At 47.5% G+C, this 21,590-nt stretch overlaps 1 protein-coding gene across 4 annotated transcripts in view; it reads right to left on the bottom strand.

The window, feature by feature from the left end:
• Positions 1–2,209: 2,209 nt before the first annotated feature.
• The window catches only part of LOC147116905 (leucine-rich repeat-containing protein 14-like), a 55,120-nt gene continuing 35,739 nt past the window's right edge, over positions 2,210–21,590 (bottom strand). For all 4 annotated transcript variants that reach the window (XM_085987352.1, XM_085987354.1, XM_085987355.1 and 1 more), the window contains 2 exons: positions 11,912–12,553; positions 2,210–2,846 (listed from right to left, as the gene is read on the bottom strand). In XM_085987352.1, coding sequence (XP_085843478.1) covers positions 2,273–2,846; positions 11,912–12,553 — 1,216 coding nt within the window. In that variant the 3' untranslated portion in view covers positions 2,210–2,272. The remainder of the gene's footprint in view (positions 2,847–11,911; positions 12,554–21,590) is intronic.

Raw genomic sequence — 21,590 nt, 5'->3', positions numbered from 1 at the left:
TTGAAGTTTTCAAGACATTAAGGGGGATAGGGTAGAAACTATTTCTGCTGATTGGGGACTCTAGGACTAGGGGACATAGTCCAAAAATTAAAGCAAGCCCTTTCAGGAGTGAAATTAGGAAACACTTCTACACACAAAGGGTGGTAGAAGTTTGGAACTCTCTTCCGCAAACGTCAATTGATTCTGGGTCAATTGTTAATTTGAAATCTGGGATTGAGTAGATTTTCGTTGGCCAAAGGTGGGTATATGGAGTTAAGAGCGCAGATCAGCCATGATCTCATTGAATGGAGGAACAGGCTTGAGGGCTAAATGGCCTCCTCCTGTTCCTATCTGCTGAGTATTTCCAGCATCCGCAGTATTTTGCTTTTATTTTGGTCCTTATGAGGAAGGTGGTCAAGTACTTCCCATTGGTGCTAGCAACATCTAATGGGCCGACAGCATCGTTACTGTACCTGACTTTCTTTGTAATCCACAGGATGTCTGATTTGGGTGGCCTGGTTGCTTTCTACGGTATCTGTTTGTCAATGGGAAGCAGCACCTCGGTTTCTGGGAGAATTTATTGCTCACAAGCAGTTCTAATTAGTGGGTTCGAGGGTACCGATAAATGCCAGCTAATCAGCTTTTGAAAAATAAAAAATGATCCTGGTTACAGGCTCCTGTGAAGTCTGCATTCAACCATTTCACAGCAGTAGCAGTGTAGCACATCCAATCCCCAGTGATGAATCATGGGCCACCTACCCAGTAAGTTTTCAGGCTCGGGTGAGCAGCTGCTGCTGGCTTTTGTTGGGGAGGTGGCAGTGGGGGGGGGGGGGGGGGGGGGGGGGGGTTAAACATTCAACACATAATTAGCGGCCACTTGTCTCAGTTTCCAGTACTACTCCCTAAGATGCTGTCGGTGGTCCCTGATGCTCTGCGATTCCGTGGCATCGTACGGCGCTGCAACATTTCTCCTGCGCAAATTGCGGTTTGTATGAAGTCAGTCAGTGTTGTATTAAATACCTGCAGGGCCCAGAACTTCCAGCAGAGCGGAGAGCGCATCCCGGGGTAAATTCCAGGCCGTGGCTGGTGTCCTCAATCTGACTGGTCAGCCGACACCGAGCTTCTAATCGCCAGACTTCGTCTGTGAGCTAGAATGCTCAGTATCGTCGTTGCTTTCAGCTCCACAACCAGCTCTGTTCTGAGTCTAGCCTCTGATGCTCCACTCAGCCCTCATGTTCTAAACGCTACACACCACTGCTGTGAAATGGTTACACATTCCACTATGGTGAACACAGCCTCAGCATTAAGTTCCTCCCTGTATATAATTACAACACACTACTTCCTGGTTTCTTTAATGTGACAATGAGCTGAACACAGGCCGACTGTAACACCAGCTAGTTAATGCATCCATCGGCCAACAAGGGTCGACACTCACCAGCACTTCAAATATACTAAGCAATTAAAGGTCTCATTGTAACCTCTCATTTGACACAGAAACACTCAGTTTAACAATACCGTTAATGCCTGGGGGCTCTGCTCACTATTTTACACTTTTCAACACCTAAAAATAAAAGGCACCAATTTGGCAAGCTGCCACCCAACAGGTGAGCAGCACAGAGATGGACTGATCCAGGCCACAGTAAGCTATTTTTCTGAACATTTAAAAAATTGTTACATACATTTAGACCTTTCTCAGTACTTACAATCTCATGATGCACAATCTGACTGGGCTTACAGTAAAAATTGGCCCAGAGGTGCAGTAGAATTCTGAAGACCCTGACTACAGTTTCTTCTTCTTCACTTCTGCATCCACTCGAGGCTGAACAGGCGACGGGAACCAGCACAACACTCGCTCTCTCCAACTAAATGCACCGGCGCTCAATCAGCCCTTCAATGGTCGAGAGGTATTTGGTCAATTCACTTCACAGAAATCTGTTAAACACATCCTGCCCCTTCCCCAATCTACAAACCACCATCTCAGGCGTTAATACATTCACTTACTCCTGTAACAAGCAAGCACCCATTGGCTAATGGGCTGACTTGCAGGAGTGGGGAGGGGGGAAAAGGAAGAGAATTAATTCCACTCTTCCGTAAGCTTTGTGCATCCTGTATATGCACACTGGGCAGGGGAAGACATTGAATAAAATGGTTCATCTTATTGCTTCCTTGAAAAGATAAGTCAATTAAGTGAAATTTTATATACATATAAAAACAATTCATATAAATTGCATGTGTCTCAAACGCATTTAATACAAGCTGTTCCTGTTGTTAAAAAAAGTGAAGGGGGTTTGCTTCAGTACAACTGCAACATATCAAGTGAGAAGTCATTGTATAGCTCCACTGTTGTAACAATATCTGTTCGCACTGCCTTTAACCGTATCTCATTCAGTTCTGCATCAACCCGACTGAGCTTCTCTTGATCGATACTGTAGTCAATAAGGTCATATGTGGATGGGGGCCAGGGGAGTCCTTCTTCATAGCAGTCGACCGGGATAGGGTGCACGACGATTTTAAGGGCCGGAAGCTGCACTGCGGTGTGAAGCAAGGCCTTGAGGCCCTGGCTGGAGATTGGGTTACAGAAACAGCTGAAGTACTGGAGCTGAGAGCAGTGCCCAAGGGCAGGCAGGAAGGAGCTGAGTTGTCTGTCCATCACCCTGCACTCCATGATGTCCAGGTAGACCAGCGAGGTGGAAGCCTGTTGCAGGAACTGGCAGAAGGGGCTGAGGAGGACGTCGGACAGGTTGTTGCCGCTCAAATCCAGCTTCCTCAGGAAAGGGGCATGATGGCTGTTGGCCAGGTAGGTTGCATCGGTTGGTAGAAGGTAGCAGTAGGCGAGCTCCAAGCTTTCCAAGGGCTTCTGCAAGACACTGTTTGAAACAGATCAGTTACACTCCACACAAGCTCCGCTATTCTACGCCATACAACACCGCAGAATCAAATTATTTACTGGAGATGGCTGGTCAGAGGCAGCCTGGAAGCAGATGTTTTTTGTAAGGGGCAGACCCTCTCGGTGAGATAAAGGCAGACAAGAACTTGCATTCGTATACCGCCTCGTCACAAGTCTCAGAACATAGCCCTTTATAGAATCATACAGCACAGGAGGCCATATGGCTCATCATGCCTGTGCCAGCTGTTTGAAAGAGCTATCCAAATAGTCGCAGTCCCTTGTTCTTTCCCCATAGCCCCTTCAAGTTACCACTGAATCTGCTTCCACCACCCTTTCAGGCAGTGGGATCCAGATCATAACTCACTGCATAAAAAATAAATTCTCCTCCTCTCCCCTCTGGTTCTCGTCAATTACCTTCACATCAATGTTCCCGTTAAGGTGCGCACACGGGCGCGCAGTGATCCGAAAGGTCCCCCGCAGGCCGCTCACAGGCTTTTACACTGTAAATACCGCACATGCGCAGAAATTTAAAGGGACCACGCATTAAAAGAAACGGGCCACGCAGATCGAAGCACAGCTTAGGGAACAGTGCAGCACTTGGAATTAATTTCCTTTTTGAAGTGCAGTCACTTCTATGGGTAAACACAGTGACCAATATACACAGCAGGTCGGTCTGATTGGAGGAATGTTGAGCAGGACACTGGGAGGACTCCTTGCTTTTCTTGGTTCAGCTGGAAGTAAAAGATCCCTGGCACAATGACATCAAAACAGGCAGACAGGGCATCGGTTTAATGGTTCTTTTGACACCTTTAGCAATGCAGCGCTGCACCAGTGTCAGCTCAGGTTGTGTGCTCAAGTCCTGGAGTGGGGCTTGAACCAACCAAACGGAATGGTGGGATTGGGATTCTCGACAGCGGCACTTCGTATCGTCACAAGAGGGGATGCTCCACCAACAATCACTGCTCCCAGTTGCCTCGAACCAACAGCGCTAAAGCATAAAACATGGTACCAAGGAGAAACTGCAACAGAACAGCAACATGGGTCCTACTCACATACTTAGTGCCTTGTAACTAAAGGTGTCCGCCGGGGCTCAGTGGGTAGCACTCTCACCACCTAGTCAGAAGGTTTGTGGGTTCAAGTCCCACTCCAGAAACTTGGACACAAAACGTAGACTGACACTGTCGGAGGTGCCGTCTTTCAGAGACGTTAAACCGAGGCTCCATCTGCTCTCTCAGGTGGATGTAAAAAATCTTATGGCACTATTTCAAAGAAATAGCAGGGGAGTTTTCCCCGGTATCCTGGCCAATATTTATCCCTCAACCAACATCACTAAAAAAGTGTGCAAATTGGCTGCCACATTTCCCTACAATACAACGGTGAATACACTTCAAAAGTACTGGCTATAAAGTGCTTTGGGATGTCCTGAGGTCATACAAGTCTTTTAACTGGTATCTCATCATCCAAATGACCAGATTTAGTGACACAACCGGTTATTTGATAAATGGTCCCTGGAACATATATCAACATTGCAGTAAAACTGGGTAATTGGGGAAGGTAAAACAGCTTCACTGTCATTTGCAGGTACTCTAGGAGATGACAGCAGACAGGATTTGATTGCTGCCGTGTCCACCAACCCTACATTTCATGGATACAATCAATGGCAGACATTTTCCAAATTCAGACCCAACACATTAATCCTTTAATAGTGTGTGAACAGTTGACCTCCAAATGGACGAACAAGGAACACAAACCCCAGCAGCAGCACACAGCTTTCCCCTAATACTACCTCCTTACATGAAAGAACAAAAGGCATTTATATCGTGCCTTTCATGACCTCAGGACCTCCCTGCCCAAAGCGCTTCGCCACCTTTTGGAGTGTAGTCGCTGTTGTAATGTAGGGAAACGCAGCAGCCAATTTGTGTACAGCAAGATCCCACAAGCAGCAATGAGATAAATGACCAGTTAGTCTGCTTTTCGTGATGTTGGCCAGGAAATGTTAGCAAGGGAATTCCAGAACAGAGAGCTTAACCAGCTGAAGGAAATCAGGGATGGACAAGAGGCCAGAACTGGAGGAACGTAGAGTTCTTGGAGGGTTGTAGGGCTGGAGGATAAGGAGGGGCAAGGCCATGGAGGGATTTGAACACAAGGATGAAATGTTTTAGAATTGATCCATTGCTGGACTGGGAGTCAATGAGCAGGACTTGGTGCAGTAGAGTTTAGGATATGGGCAGCAGAGTATTGGATGAGTTTAGGGTATGGGCAGCAGAGTTTTGGATGAGTTTAGGGTATGGGCAGCAGAGTTTTGGATGAGTTTAGGGTACGGGCAGCAGAGTTCTGGATGAGTTTAGGGTATGGGCAGTAGAGTTTTGGATGAGTTTAGGGTATGGGCAGCAGAGTTTTGGATGAGTTTAGGGTATGGGCAGCAGAGTTTTGGATGAGTTTAGGGTACGGGCAGCAGAGTTTTGGATGAGTTTAGGGTACGGGCAGCAGAGTTCTGGATGAGTTTAGGGTATGGGCAGCAGAGTTTTGGATGAGTTTAGGGTATGGGCAGTAGAGTTTTGGATGAGTTTAGGGTATGGGCAGCAGAGTTTTGGATGAGTTTAGGGTACGGGCAGCAGAGTTTTGGATGAGTTTAGGGTATGGGCAGCAGAGTTTTGGATGAGTTTAGGGTATGGACAGCAGAGTTTTGGATGAGTTTAGGGTATGGGCAGCAGAGTTCTGGATGAGTTTAGGGTATGGGCAGCAGAGTTTTGGATGAGTTTAGGGTACGGGCAGCAGAGTTTTGGATGAGTTTAGGGTATGGGCAGCAGAGTTTTGGATGAGTTTAGGGTATGGGCAGCAGAGTTCTGGATGAGTTTAGGGTATGGGCAGCAGAGTTCTGGATGAGTTTAGGGTACGGGCAGCAGAGTTCTGGATGAGTTTAGGGTATGGGCAGCAGAGTTCTGGATGAGTTTAGGGTATGGGCAGCAGAGTTTAGGATGAGTTTAGGGTATGGGCAGCAGAGTTTTGGATGAGTTTAGGGTATGGGCAGCAGAGTTTTGGATGAGTTTAGGGTATGGGCAGCAGAGTTCTGGATGGGTTTAGGGTATGGGCAGCAGAGTTTAGGATGAGTTTAGGGTATGGGCAGCAGAGTTCTGGATGGGTTTAGGGTATGGGCAGTAGAGTTTTGGATGAGTTTAGGGTACGGGCAGTAGAGTTCTGGATGAGTTTAGGGTACGGGCAGTAGAGTTTTGGATGAGTTTAGGGTATGGGCAGCAGAGTTTTGGATGAGTTTAGGGTATGGGCAGTAGAGTTTTGGATGAGTTTAGGGTATGGGCAGCAGAGTTTTGGATGAGTTTAGGGTATGGGCAATAGAGTTTTGGATGAGTTTAGGGTATGGGCAGCAGAGTTTTGGATGAGTTTAGGGTATGGGCAGCAGAGTTTTGGATGAGTTTAGGGTACGGGCAGTAGAGTTCTGGATGAGTTTAGGGTACGGGCAGTAGAGTTTTGGATGAGTTTAGGGTATGGGCAGTAGAGTTTTGGATGAGTTTAGGGTATGGGCAGCAGAGTTTTGGATGAGTTTAGGGTATGGGCAGCAGAGTTCTGGATGAGTTTAGGGTATGGGCAGTAGAGTTTTGGATGAGTTTAGGGTATGGGCAGCAGAGTTTTGGATGAGTGTAGGGTATAGGCAGTAGAGTTTTGGATGAGTTTAGGGTATGGGCAGCAGAGTTTTGGATGGGTTTAGGGTATGGGCAGCAGAGTTTTGGATGAGTTTAGGGTATGGGCAGTAGAGTTTTGGATGAGTTTAGGGTATGGGCAGCAGAGTTTTGGATGAGTGTAGGGTATGGGCAGTAGAGTTTTGGATGAGTTTAGGGTATGGGCAGCAGAGTTTTGGATGAGTGTAGGGTATGGGCAGTAGAGTTTTGGATGAGTGTAGGGTATGGGCAGCAGAGTTTTGGATGAGTGTAGGGTATGGGCAGCAGAGTTTTGGATGAGTTTAGGGTATGGGCAGCAGAGTTTTGGATGAGTGTAGGGTATGGGCAGTAGAGTTTTGGATGAGTTTAGGGTATGGGCAGCAGAGTTTTGGATGAGTGTAGGGTATGGGCAGTAGAGTTCTGAATGAGTTTAGGGTATGGGCAGCAGAGTTCTGGATGGGTTTAGGGTATGGGCAGCAGAGTTTTGGATGAGTTTAGGGTATGGGCAGTAGAGTTCTGGATGAGTTTAGGGTATGGGCAGCAGAGTTTTGGATGGGTTTAGGGTATGGGCAGCAGAGTTTTGGATGAGTGTAGGGTATGGGCAGTAGAGTTTTGGATGAGTTTAGGGTATGGGCAGCAGAGTTTTGGATGAGTTTAGGGTATGGGCAGTAGAGTTTTGGATGAGTTTAGGGTATGGGCAGTAGAGTTTTGGATGAGTTTAGGGTATGGGCAGCAGAGTTTTGGATGAGTTTAGGGTATGGGCAGTAGAGTTCTGGATGAGTTTAGGGTATGGGCAGTAGAGTTTTGGATGAGTTTAGGGTATGGGCAGCAGAGTTTTGGATGAGTTTAGGGTATGGGCAGCAGAGTTTTGGATGGGTTTAGGGTATGGGCAGCAGAGTTTTGGATGGGTTTAGGGTATGGGCAGAGTTTTGGATGAGTTTAGGGTATGGGCAGCAGAGTTTTGGATGAGTTTAGGGTATGGGCAGCAGAGTTTTGGATGGGTTTAGGGTATGGGCAGTAGAGTTTTGGATGAGTTTAGGGTATGGGCAGCAGAGTTTTGGATGAGTTTAGGGTATGGGCAGCAGAGTTTTGGATGAGTTTAGGGTACGGGCAGTAGAGTTCTGGATGAGTTTAGGTTACGGGCAGTAGAGTTTTGGATGAGTTTAGGGTATGGGCAGCAGAGTTTCGGATGAGTTTAGGGTATGGGCAGCAGAGTTTTGGATGAGTTTAGGGTATGGGCAGCAGAGTTCTGGATGAGTTTAGGGTATGGGCAGTAGAGTTTTGGATGAGTTTAGGGTATGGGCAGCAGAGTTTTGGATGAGTGTAGGGTATGGGCAGTAGAGTTTTGGATGAGTTTAGGGTATGGGCAGCAGAGTTTTGGATGGGTTTAGGGTATGGGCAGCAGAGTTTTGGATGAGTTTAGGGTATGGGCAGTAGTTTTGGATGAGTTTAGGGTATGGGCAGCAGAGTTTTGGATGAGTGTAGGGTATGGGCAGTAGAGTTTTGGATGAGTTTAGGGTATGGGCAGCAGAGTTTTGGATGAGTGTAGGGTATGGGCAGTAGAGTTTTGGATGAGTGTAGGGTATGGGCAGTAGAGTTTTGGATGAGTTTAGGGTATGGGCAGCAGAGTTTTGGATGAGTGTAGGGTATGGGCAGTAGAGTTTTGGATGAGTTTAGGGTATGGGCAGCAGAGTTTTGGATGAGTGTAGGGTATGGGCAGTAGAGTTCTGGATGAGTTTAGGGTATGGGCAGCAGAGTTCTGGATGGGTTTAGGGTATGGGCAGCAGAGTTTTGGATGAGTTTAGGGTATGGGCAGTAGAGTTCTGGATGAGTTTAGGGTATGGGCAGCAGAGTTTTGGATGGGTTTAGGGTATGGGCAGCAGAGTTTTGGATGAGTGTAGGGTATGGGCAGTAGAGTTTTGGATGAGTTTAGGGTATGGGCAGCAGAGTTTTGGATGAGTTTAGGGTATGGGCAGTAGAGTTTTGGATGAGTTTAGGGTATGGGCAGTAGAGTTTTGGATGAGTTTAGGGTATGGGCAGCAGAGTTTTGGATGAGTTTAGGGTATGGGCAGTAGAGTTCTGGATGAGTTTAGGGTATGGGCAGTAGAGTTTTGGATGAGTTTAGGGTATGGGCAGCAGAGTTTTGGATGAGTTTAGGGTATGGGCAGCAGAGTTTTGGATGGGTTTAGGGTATGGGCAGCAGAGTTTTGGATGGGTTTAGGGTATGGGCAGAGTTTTGGATGAGTTTAGGGTATGGGCAGCAGAGTTTTGGATGAGTTTAGGGTATGGGCAGCAGAGTTTTGGATGGGTTTAGGGTATGGGCAGTAGAGTTTTGGATGAGTTTAGGGTATGGGCAGCAGAGTTTTGGATGAGTTTAGGGTATGGGCAGCAGAGTTTTGGATGGGTTTAGGGTATGGGCAGCAGAGTTCTGGATGAGTTTAGGGTATGGGCAGCAGAGTTCTGGATGAGTTTAGGGTATGGGCAGCAGAGTTTTGGATGAGTTTAGGGTATGGGCAGCAGAGTTTATAATGAGTTTAGGGTATGGGCAGTAGAGTTTTGGATGAGTTTAGGGTATGGGCAGCAGAGTTTTGGATGAGTTTAGGGTATGGGCAGTAGAGTTTTGGATGGGTTTAGGGTATGGGCAGTAGAGTTTAGGATGAGTGTAGGGTATGGGCAGCAGAGTTTAGGATGAGTTTAGGGTATGGGCAGCAGAGTTCTGGATGAATTTAGGGTATGGGCAGCAGAGTTTAGGATGAGTTTAGGGTATGGGCAGCAGAGTTCTGGATGGGTTTAGGGTATGGGCAGTAGAGTTCTGGATGAGTTTAGGGTATGGGCAGTAGAGTTTATAATGAGTTTAGGGTATGGGCAGCAGAGTTTATAATGAGTTTAGGGTATGGGCAGCAGAGTTCTGGATGAGTTTAGGGTATGGGCAGTAGAGTTTTGGATGGGTTTAGGGTATGGGCAGCAGAGTTTTGGATGGGTTGAAGTTTACGGAGCGTGGAAGATGGGAGTCTGGCCAAGAGAGCTTTGAAATAGTCGAGTCTGGATGTAACAAAAGCACAGATGAGGCAGGGCGATGTTAGAGGTGAAAGTCGGCAGTCTTGGTGATGTAGAGTATATGGGATTCAAAGCTCAGCTCAGGGTCAAATAGGACAAAGTGTCTGGTTCAGCCTGAGACGGTGACCAGGGAGGAGGATGGAATCGGTGGCGAGGGAGCAGTGTTTGTGGTGAGGCCCAAGACGACTCTTCCGGGACTGGTAGGTACAGCCAGGCAGGGAGTAAGAGGCAAGGTGGCATCATCCACGAGCCAAGTTTCAGTCAAGGTCAGGGTGTCAATGCAATCATCCACAATAGGTCGTGGAGGGCAAGGGTCTTGTCACAAGTGAAGAGACATTCTGGAGAGAGTTTCAGAGAGGGGCGGTGATTGTAGAGTTCACGGGGTCAATGGTGGGATGGGTGATTGGGACTGGAGAAAGGTTGGTGAGATTAGCTCTCAGCAGACATGCTGGGTGGGACGTTCAGTGAGAAATGAGGACGGGGCAGTTGGGCCACTGCTCGTAAGGAAGCAGCGCTGAGTGTCTCGAAGGGTCATTCGGAGAATGCCGAGAGACACACACAAAGGGAAGCTCGAGGCTTATCCAAGAGGGAGTCGAGCCGAGTACGGTGGCAGGGGAGTAGGAAGGTAGAGGAATATGGAAAGGTTTGAGGACAAAGTATCTGAGGGGAGAGAAATGAAAGGAGGCATCACTGGGTAACGGGTAGGAGGAGGAGACAAAGGCCCAAGACAGACGAACAAAATGTAGGACAAAGAGCTGGAGAAACCTTTTTACACGGAGGGTATGAGGTTGTAGAGTGATTGAAGCAGAGAGCATGTCAACATTCAAGAATAGGTTAGGTAGGTAGTTGAAGGAAAGGGGACTAAATCAATATAGGCTTAGGACAACTGCTGATGTGGAGGATCAAGGACTGGTTGGGCCAAACGGCCGGTTTCCATGTTGTAATTCTACGTAAAGTCAGTAAGGGTTCTTGCTCCTGATCGCTAACCAGTGACCCTATTTAAAAAGTGCATGGGCGGACAGCATCAATATTTCTATATGCTCCTCCCACCACCAGTCTAATTGCCTGTTGGCACATACTACCTCTGCTTACATATGTAGAATGGCTATTTGGGCAAGGTACCAGAGCATTGGCAGTGCCCATAGAACTGTACTCCAGCATCCATTGGGGGATGTGGGGGGGGTGGGTGAGAAGATGTCAGCCTCCTTCCAGTCCCATTCACCCATCTCACCACTGACCCCGTCTACAATCACTGCCCCTCTCTGTATCTCTCTCTAGAATGTTTGTTCACTTGTGACAAAGTCTTTGCCATCCATGACATTGTGGATGATTGCACTGACACCATGAGCTTGACTGACACTTGGCTCGTGGTTGATGCCTCTTACTCCCTACCTGGCTATACCTTCCACCACCTGGTCTACCCAAACCAGCATGGTGGCAGTGTAGCCCTTATCACCAAATCTCACCTTGCTCTGTCCCCCGACTCCTCTGGCACCTTCTCCTCTGAGCGCCTCACCTTGTTCCACCCCACTCATGACTCCATTAAAATCCTCGCTCTCTACCGCCCACCCAAGCTCCACCCCAAGTTTCCAACCCTACCACAGCACTGAAATGGTGCTTTCACAACCTCAAGATATCGGAGCTTCAGAACAGTGCAGTTACTATTGTTTTGACAGCAAGCATAGCAGCAAAGTCCCACAAACAGCAACGAGATAAATGACCAGTTAATCTGTTTTTGGTGGAGTTGGTTGGGAAACGAATATTGGCCAAGACAGGAGAATTCTCCTTGGTCTTCAAATAGTTCCATGGGATCCTTTACATCCCCCTGAACTGGCAGACAGTGTCTCGGTTTAATGTGTCATCTGAAGATGGCACCTCCAACAAAGCAGCACTCCCTCAGTACTGGACTGAAGCATTAGCCTGGCTTATGGGCTCTAACCCTGGAGCGGAGCTTCAATTCACAACTTTCTGACTCCGAAGCGAGAGTTCAATCACTGAGCCAAGGCTGACACTTTATAGGTGAAAAGAGGAAAGGAAAATAAACTGAATCATGTTTTGTCCACCGAGTTACCCTGGGACTAGATAAAAGGGCTCTCACCTACAAGAACTTGAATTCAACTCACTATTCCCCACACTAGGATTGTCCTCATAGGGTGTAGTTGGGAAAGATAGTTACCCAGTAGGAGAGCCCCTATCCTTTATTGCTGAACTATCACCCTACCTTTGACGTTGCACCTGTGTCAAACTGAAGACTTACATGGGAATGGGAGCGACTGGACAAAAAGCTGGAGCACGAGACAGGTCGACCACTTACCTAAGCAGTTCACGGATCCGTCCAGACAGTCTGGAGGACGCCAGATTTAACTCCTTCACGTTAGGCAGCTGACTGAACACTGACACCATGTTCTGAAAGGACTCTTCCATCTCTGAAGTCATGTGCCTCACATCGATATTACTGTAGGGAAGCTTGAGGCTGATCAGATTCACAAATGTGGGTAAGCAAGGGAAGACTGTGCTGAGACCACAGAGACCGAGATTGTTGTATCGCAGCTCGATCTTCCTGAGAACCAGCGTGTCCAAAAGCTCCAGGATACTGACGGTCTTTTTTGCAGATAATTCTTCCGCTCGAAGGTCCCGGCATTTCAGACACAGGGGAGAATTTTTGCCCATTTGCAGTGCGTCCTTTACTGTCCCATAAGAGTTACCTGTGACAAAGAGATTGGCGTGTATCTCTACGCACAAAAGGCTGTCGCAGGCCCCCTCCAACGGGGCACCACCTTTCCCCTTCCTCCGCTTAGATGAATTGTACTCATCCCTCCTGCTAGTCCGAGATATTTCAATGCAGGCTTTGGCCAAAGCCACAGTTCGGGACCATTGGCCAATGGTATCTGTATCTTGCCTGTCTCCATCATCTTGGAGTCCTGTGAGATCCACAACACGGAGCGATCGGTGTTTCCTATGGACCAAGGATGGAAACCAATGGAATCACCATTAGACACTCAACAACAACTTGTATTTATAGAACACCTTCTAACATAGTAAAACGTCCCAAGGCGCTTCACAGGAGCATTACAAGACAAAATTTGACACCGAGCCACATAAGGAGATATTAGGGCAAATGACCAAAAGCTTGGTCAAAGAGGTAGGTTTTAAGGAGCGTCTTAAAGGAGGAAAGAGAGGTAGAGAGACGAAGAGGTTTAGAGGGTGAATTCCAGAGCTTATGGCCTTGGCAGCTGAGGACACAGCCACCGATGGTGGAGCGATTACCATCAGGGATGCTCAAGAGGCCAGAATTAGAGAAGCACAGATATCCCGGAGGGTTGCAGGGCTGGAGGAGGTTACAGAGATAGGGAGGGGCGAGGCCATGGAGCGATTTGAAAACACGGATGAGCATTTTAAAATTGAGGCATTGCTTAACCGGGAGCCAATGTAGGTCAGCGAGCACAGGGGTGATGGGTGAACGGGACTTGGTGTGAGTTAGGACATGGGCAGCCGAGTTTTAGATAACCTCAAGTTTACGTAAGGTAGAATGTGGGAGGCCAGCCAGGAAGTGCATTGGAATAGTCAAGTCTAGGGGTAACAAAGGCATGGATGAGGGTTTCGGCAGATGAACTGAGGCAGGGGCGAAGTTACAGAGGTGGAAATAGGAGGTCTTAGTGATGGTGCAGATATGTGGTCAGAAGCTCATCTTGGGGTCAAATATGACATCAAGGTTCCAAACAGTCTGGTTCAGCCTCAGACAGTTGCCAGGGAGAGGGATGGAGTCGGTGGCTAGGGAACGGAGTTTGTGGCGGGGACCGAAGACAATGGCTTTGGGCTTCCCAACATTTAGTTGGAGAAAATTTCTGCTCATCCAGTACTGGATGTCGGACAAGCAGTCTGACAATTTAGAAACAGTGGCGGGGTCGAGAGATGTGGTGCTGAGGTAGAGCTGGGTGTCGTCAGTGTACATGTGGAAACTGACTGTTTTTGGATGATGTCGCCAAAGGGCAACATATAGATGAAAAATAGGAGGGGGCCAAGGATAGATCCTTGGGGGACACCAGAGGTAACGTTGCAGAAGCGGGAAGAGAAGCCGTTGCAGGTGATTCTCTGGCTATGATTAGACAGATAAGAATGGAACCAGGCGAGTGCAGTCTACCCAGCTGGACGACGGTGGAGAGGCGTTGGAGGAGGATGGTGTGATCAACTGTGTCAAAGGCTGCAGACAGGTCGAGAAGGGACAGTTTACCTTTGTCACAGTCACAAAGAATGTGTGACTTTCATAAGAGCTGTTTTGGTACTGAGGCAGGGGCAGAAATCTGATGGGATCAGGCTTAAAAAACTGAACATAGTCCCACTGTGATTACTCAACTACCTAAATCGGCATGAAGGAGACACACATCCAGAGAATGAACAAAAAAAACCTATGATGGTGTGCTACAGTTGTTAAGATTGAACAGGCTGGGGCTCTCTCGAGAAAAGAGAAGGCTGAGGGTGATCTGCTAGAGGTCTTTAAGAATATGAAAGGGTTTGATAGGATAGACTTAGAGAAGATGATTCCACTTGTGAGGAAGACCAGAACGAGGGGCCAGAAATATAAGATATTCACTAATAAATCCAATAGGGCATTCAGGAGAAGCTTCTTTACCCAGAGAGTGGTTAGAATGTGGAACTCGCAAGTAGTTGAGGCAAATGCCATAGATACATTTAAGGGGAACCTAGATAAATACATGAGGGAGAAAGGAATAGAAGGATATGCTGATAGGGTGTGAGGAGGCTCCTGTGGACACCGGCATGGACCAGTAGGGTCGAATGGCCTGTTTCTCTGCAATAAATTCTATGCAATTTTAATTCACAAAAGTGAAGGGGAATCAATTTCTTTTCCAAATTACTGCCCCGAGCTATGAATTGAAACCAGTATCTGCCCCGCCTGGTACTTTGCCGCTGACAGCGCTCTTTAAACACAGAATGTGCTCTGAAAGTACAGCAGGTCAGTCAGCATCTAAAGAGAGGACCTCAGGTCTACAACCAAAATAGTAACCTGTCTTCAGCTCATCCAAAACTCTGCTGCACGTATCATATCCCACATCAAATCTCACCCTCCCAAACCCCACCACTGTCCTTGCTGACTTACACAGGCTTTTGGATCCCCAACATCTTAAATTTAAAAATATCATCCTCGCGTTTAAATCTCTCCATGGCCTTGCTACTCCCCAGCTCTGTAACCTCCTCTAGATCTACAATTCCCCCAAACTCTCCATTCCTCTTATCCTGGCCTCTTGCGCATCTCCCCACCCACCCCATCAGTGCTGTGCCTTCAGCTGAAGGCCCCACCCTGTGTAATTCCCTCCCTAAAATCCCCTCCATTTCCTTAAAACCCAAGTCCTCTTTGACTAAGCTTTGGTCACCCTTCCCAGTATCTCCTTCTCCATATCTATTTTTTGGATTACGTCGCAATGTTAAAAGCGTTATATATTGAATTCTCTTGACAGGTGCCAACAGACCTCCACAGTAGGTTTTCTGCCCTTCTATTTTGATCAGAGGGAACTGACTTTTTAATGTCCACTCGTGTTTTATCACATGGAAAGTGTCCAATCAGATATTCAGATTAGAATGCCAATCTACAGAATAGCTACATCACTGGACATCCAGTCTGCCAGTGGTCACCGGAGCGACATTTCCATTGTCCACTTCACATTGGATCCTTACAGCCAGCAGGGAGAGGAGACTAGATTCAACCAGGGGCCAGATTTATTGGACAGTCTCCTCTCTCGGGTGGCTGCAAGGCTCCTATGTGAAACAGTCCACATTACAATCAAAATCACAGGATGCTCTTCTAAAGTAGAGATTAAAATGTAATGATCAGGCAGCGTTATTTTTCACCCCACCCTATAACTGACCTAGGTGCAGTTGACATAGTAATTGGAAAGTGGCTCATGCCCCAGGACTGATACCCTAGACCATGACGGGCGCAAAATTCACCTAAAGTGAGAGTGGAATAACAAAAGAATAGCACAGCTTGAGGTAAATAAACCCTGCTGATTAAAGGAATTTAATTTTGCAGAAAGGATTTACGGGTTAAAAATAATTAGCACAACTGAATGGGATTTAAGGAGCAGGCCAACGTTTTCATCCAGCAGTCAAATGTCAATATTGCACTCAGGTACAATTGCTGTGAATGTAGTTAAAATTCTGTTGTAGAGGTGAATGGCTATCTGGAACAATTACAAGGCTGTAATCTCTTGCGGTTCAGTCCCGATGATTTATGCCGTCACCTCAACTACTTATTTTGAACTGCAGACTGAAATCGTTTCCACTATTCTGCACAACATCAGCCACCCCAATCTGTCCCCAACATTCGTAGCATCTCCTTAAAGCTGGTTTGCGCACAGGACTCATAAGAAATATGAGGAGTAGGCCATAAGGCCCCTGGCTGATGATCTACCTCAACTCCACTCTCTCGCCCTACCTCCATATCCCTCGATTCTCTTAGTGCCCAAAAATCTATCGATCTCAGTCTTGAATATACTCAACGACTGAGCCTCCGCAGCCCTCTGGGGTAGAATTCCAAAGATTCACCACCCTCAGTGAAGAACATTCTCACCTCAGTCTCAGGATAAGGGGTTGGCCATTTCAGACTATGAACCCTAGTTCTAGACTCCCCAGCCAGGGGGAAACAGCCTCTCAGCAGCTACCCTGTCAAGTCCTCTAAGAATTTTCTATGTTTCAATGAGATCACCTCTCATTCTTCTAAACTCGAGAATATAGAGACAACCCACTCAATCTCTCCTCATAAGACAACCCACTCATCCCAGGAACCAGTCTGGTGAACTTATGTTGCACCCCTTCTAAGGCAAGTACACCCTTTTCTTGGGTAAGGTGACCAAAACTGTACACAGTACTCCAGGTGTGGTCTCACCAGGGCCCGATATAATTGCAGCAAGCCCATTGCAGTCCATCTTACTTTGCCAGTCAATCAATCACTTACCTTGCCAAATATCCACCAAGCTCTCAAACGTACTGTAGGGGTCGCAAAATCCCCTCAGCCCCCGAAGATCGGGAACTATTAATCCACATCGTGGACGAAGACTTGTGATTTAAATTGTCTCTGGGTTGGACAATGTTTTAAAACATACCCAGAACCGCAAAAGGCTGCGTTAAAAAGCTCGTAAGCTAGGCAGCACTTGGACACTGGAATCAAAGAACTTTGTGAAAATCGCACACTTTAAGATTGTACATTTTATTAAAAGATGTACTCTTGAGTTTTGGACTGTTTAAATTGCCCAGGGCATAAAAATGGCTGAACAGACCTCATGGAAACAGAATTATAAAAAGGCAGAACAGGACAGGCTGTTAGCATATGAAAAGCTCAGCGCTGCCCTGTAGTAAGTTTGAATGGAGCCCGAGCTGTCAGTCACCCTGTGGTATTGGGCAGGTCCGGTAACCTACAAGCTGCTTGTTTACACTGGGGAGTAGCCCGTTTGAATCAGCCAATCATCGGACAGCAAGCACAATGGGTTGTTTACACACATCCATTCACTGAAATTGACTCTACTACGTGATGTCTCCATGTATGAATGGAGGAATTTAAAAGCCCTTCTCTTGTGTATACGGACCTTTTCGGCGCAAAAACAGCAGGGACTCCCAGGGTATAAAGATTAAGCCCAGGAAGTTCTCTCTCGCTCTTCTCTTTTACTCTTTGGACTGCAGGTGAGCAAGGCTTCTGACCCACTAGCAAGACAATCTAGTGAGAAGGGGTGGTAATTTAAGGGAACTGTTGCTAAGATTGTAAGATTAACATTGTAGCCATTTATCCCTTGTTTTTGCCGTCTGCCTTCCTCTGTTAAGCAATTTTACCGTGATTACTTTGATCGTGTGGTGTAGTTTCTTCAGTTTTAATAAAATTTGACTTTCTTGCATCCAGACCATTTGTCCGTTTTAATATATCATTAATTATAAGTTCCTCCAGTCAGAACTGGAAGGAGGGTTTAGCGATTCGAAACCGCTAATTGGAATTGGTCACAGTGCAGTGGCAAAAGGCTGCCTGACCAGGTAAAGGATGCCCCCCTACAGTACCAACACAACACAGCTCCAAGACCTCACCTGGCAATCTGTTCCTCACATTCACCAACCTCTGTAAATATTATATATCTATACCGTCTGTACACTTTTCCACTTCTGAACTTGAGTCGCTCCTTCGGTGTTGGAGCTCAGCTTCTCTCTACCCCTTTTAACAAGCTCTCCCATGGCTTTTATGTTAAAAATAAGCATTCCCAGTTTCTGTAACCTCTCAATTTCCATCTCTAGTCCTACCCTCATCTAGTTCACTGAAGCCCAAGGTTCCCGTCTTTCACCACCCCCCCCCCCCCCCGCCCCTACAATTTGTACACTAACCCCCAATCCAACGGAGGCGCATGTGCTCATGTTAGTTCTGACATCCCTGCTTCTCACCTTAACCTCCTTCATTAAGCTGGCTATTCTTGCCCGTCGCCCAGGTGAGTTCATGCTTTCCCACACTTCATAACTAAAACTTTTCAAATTTTGCCCAGTGTGAGGAGAGGCAACAAACTAAATTGCCCAATTTTAAAGGGTGTGCAGGAGCAGAGAGACCTGGGGGTGTATGTGCACAAATCTTTGAAGTTGGCAAGACAACTTGTAAAGGCTGTTAGAAACGCATTCAGGATTCTTGGCTTCATAAATAGAGGCATAAAGTACAAAAGCAAGGAAGTTATGATGGACCTTTAAAAAACACTGGTTCAGCCTCAACTGGAGTATTGTGTCCAATTCTGGGCACCGCACTCTAGGAAAGATGTGAAGGCCTTAGAGATGGTGCAGAAAAGATTTACAAGAATGATTCCAGGGATGAGGGACTTCAGTTACGTGGATAGACTGGAGAAGCTGTGGTTGTTCTCCTTAGAGCAGAGAAGATTTGATAGAGGTGTTCAAAATCATGAGGGGTCTAGACAGAGCAGATAGAGAGAAACTGTTCCCATTGGCAGAAGGGTCGAGAACCAGAGGACACAGATTTAAGGCGATTGGCAAAAGAACAAGAGGCGAGATGAGGAGAAATTTTTCACACAACAACTTGTGATCTGGAATGCACTGCCTGAAAGGGTGGTGGAAGCAGATTCAATAGTCACTTTCTAAATAGTACTGAAAAAAAATTAAGAAAAATTTGCAGAGCTATGGGGAGAGGGCAGGGGAGTTGGATTAATTAGATAGTTCTTTCAAAAGAACCGGCACAAGCACGATGGGCTGAATGGCTTCCTTCTGTGCTGTATCATTCTAGGATTCTATTCAAATCCAGCCTATCTACTCTAACTTCACCTCTGTGGAAATCCGCATTCTTGCCAACCCCAGTATTCGCTCGGCTTATTCTTGGTTACTGATCAGGCAGCACGAATCGTTTGCAATCCTGAATAGCCTCAATTCCCCCATCAATCAGCCCAGCTAGATCCCAGATTGCTCCTAGAATTCAGTTTATCTCCTTTTTCTTCCCACCTCTCAAGTCGAAGCAGCAGCCACCACTTCGGTTGCCTGCACCATTACTCCTTCACGTGTTAACATTTCTGACGTCAAACTGAACTCTTACATCTCCTCCTCTTACACGCTGCCACCAAGAAGCCCTCTCTTTATTGTGCCAAAAAAGCTTCCCCTCAACACCTCAACTCCCTCTATAAAGCCAATTCTATCCAAGATTAAGATCGTGCTCCCATATCTAGACAGTCTCACCTGACACCGGCCTCTCACTCCCTCCATCGAAGATTGGGATACTACTCCCATATCTGGGGAGGCTCTTCTCATCCTAGGTAGGATAAAAGAAACAGCTCACCTGATAGACAACCTTTCCCTCACCTCCAATCTCCAACTCCTTTCTCGATTCTATCTGCTCAATATTATGATCTGTGCTTCTCTGAAATTTCCCATCATTCTTCCTAAGCACCATTTACACCATCCTACACATGAATTCTCCTTTCAGCATCCTCAGTGTGAAAAGTAAGACACATCACATCATCTCCTAATCTCAACCTTCCACAGAACCTCAAAACTGTGGAGCCCCTTCGCCTCTCTTCGTCATCCCTTCCTTCCACAACTGTCAGGCTTTTAGAACCCAAACTTGGTGTTATTTAATAGCCAATTCCTGACCCAACTTATCTTCTCTTTTGCTCTTTTCAACCCGAAAACTTCATTTTGGACCTTGAGCTTTCCCAATTAAATGAACCGTCCTCGATTATAGCTTTATAATTGCTCTTGTACGTTCTATAGAAACTCTCTCAACTGGATTACAGTTTGCAAACCACTCCCAAGTGTCCGCTGCCTAAATGCTGCGATGAATTCGGGGGGAAAATCCTTTTGTTTTCCACAGCTATATGCATTTATATTTTTCTCTGAACTCTCCCTGTGCCTTGCACCATTCTCTTACCGAGGGTGCCTGCAAGTAAAAACCTGCTCCAAGTCAGTTACTACTCTCAGTCTGGCAGTGAGGAAGTGCACGAGGGATGTGGAGGTGACTTGCCTTCAGATCCCCCCCCCCCGCAAGCTTACCTTTAGGCAACTGGAGGGGTTGGGATGGACAAGGTCCTTCAATGCAAGGTCCTTTCTCATCCCTTTTGCATCATAGAACAAGTCTTTTGAAAGCACTTCTCTGCAGATCCTGGCCACCCAACATGGGGCAGTTGGATGCATTTCAACAGCATCTGGCAGGGAGGGGGGAATACTGATGGGGCACATACACTAACCACTGACTAATGTATAGTTCAGCAAACAGAAGCCACATTCTCCATTTTTAAACCCATTCTCCATCAAGTCTTTTGCAGTTGCTTACTGTGTGACAGTGAGGGGGGAGATTACCACGGCAATATTCCAGCAGGACATTAATGCTAACTGGGCAAAAAGCAGCCAAATTACTTCCTTCCTCCGCCCCTTCCGACGCATTCCAGCTCAAGAAGGGAAAGGGTCGATGACTCGCCCACTGGGCTGCATAGAGGACCCTGGGATGGAGGGAAGGGTCTGTGACTCACCCACTGGGCTGTATAGAGGACCCTGGGATGGCGGGATGGGTCTATGACTCATCCACTGGGCTGTATAGAGGACCCTGGGATGGAGGGATGGGTCTATGACTCGCCCACTGGGCTGTATAGAGGACCCTGGGATGGAGGGATGGGTCTATGACTCATCCACTGGGCTGTACAGAGGACCCTGGGATGGAGGGATGGGTCGATGACGTGTCCACTGGGCTGTATAGAGGGATAGGTCTATGACTCACCCACTGGGCTGTATAGAGGACCCTGGGATGGAGGGAAGGGTCGATGACTCGCCCACTGGGCTGTATAGAGGACCCTGGGATGGAGGGATGGGTCTATGACGTGTCCACTGGGCTGTATAGAGGGAAGGGTCGATGACTCGCCCACTGGGCTGTATAGAGGGCCCTGGGATGGAGGGAAGGGTCGATGACTCGCCCACTGGGCTGTATAGAGGACCCTGGGATGGAGGGATGGGTCTATGACGTGTCCACTGGGCTGTATAGAGGGAAGGGTCGATGACTCGCCCACTGGGCTGTATAGAGGGCCCTGGGATGGAGGGAAGGGTCGATGACTCGCCCACTGGGCTGTATAGAGGACCCTGGGATGGAGGGATGGGTCTATGACGTGTCCACTGGGCTGTATAGAGGGAAGGGTCGATGACTCGCCCACTGGGCTGTATAGAGGGCCCTGGGATGGAGGGAAGGGTCGATGACTCGCCCACTGGGATGTATAGAGGATGGAGGGAAGGGTCTATGACTCACCCACTGGGCTGTATAGAGGACCCTGGGATGGGTCTATGACTTGCCCACTGGGCTGTATAGAGGATGGAGGGATGGGTCTATGACTCGTTCACTAGGCTGGATAGAGGGATGGGTCAATGACTCGCCCACTGGGCTGTATAGCGGGCCCTGGGATGGAGGGAAGGGTCGATGACTCGCCCACTGGGCTGTATAGAGGGCCCTGGGATGGAGGGATGGGTCTATGACT

The sequence above is a fragment of the Somniosus microcephalus genome, chromosome 5 (genome assembly GCF_052327205.1).
Source record: "Somniosus microcephalus isolate GS21.2 chromosome 5, FLI_Smic_1.0, whole genome shotgun sequence".
Classification (NCBI taxonomy): Eukaryota; Metazoa; Chordata; class Chondrichthyes; order Squaliformes; family Somniosidae; genus Somniosus; species Somniosus microcephalus.
This window is presented reverse-complemented; position numbering and strand designations above follow the sequence as displayed.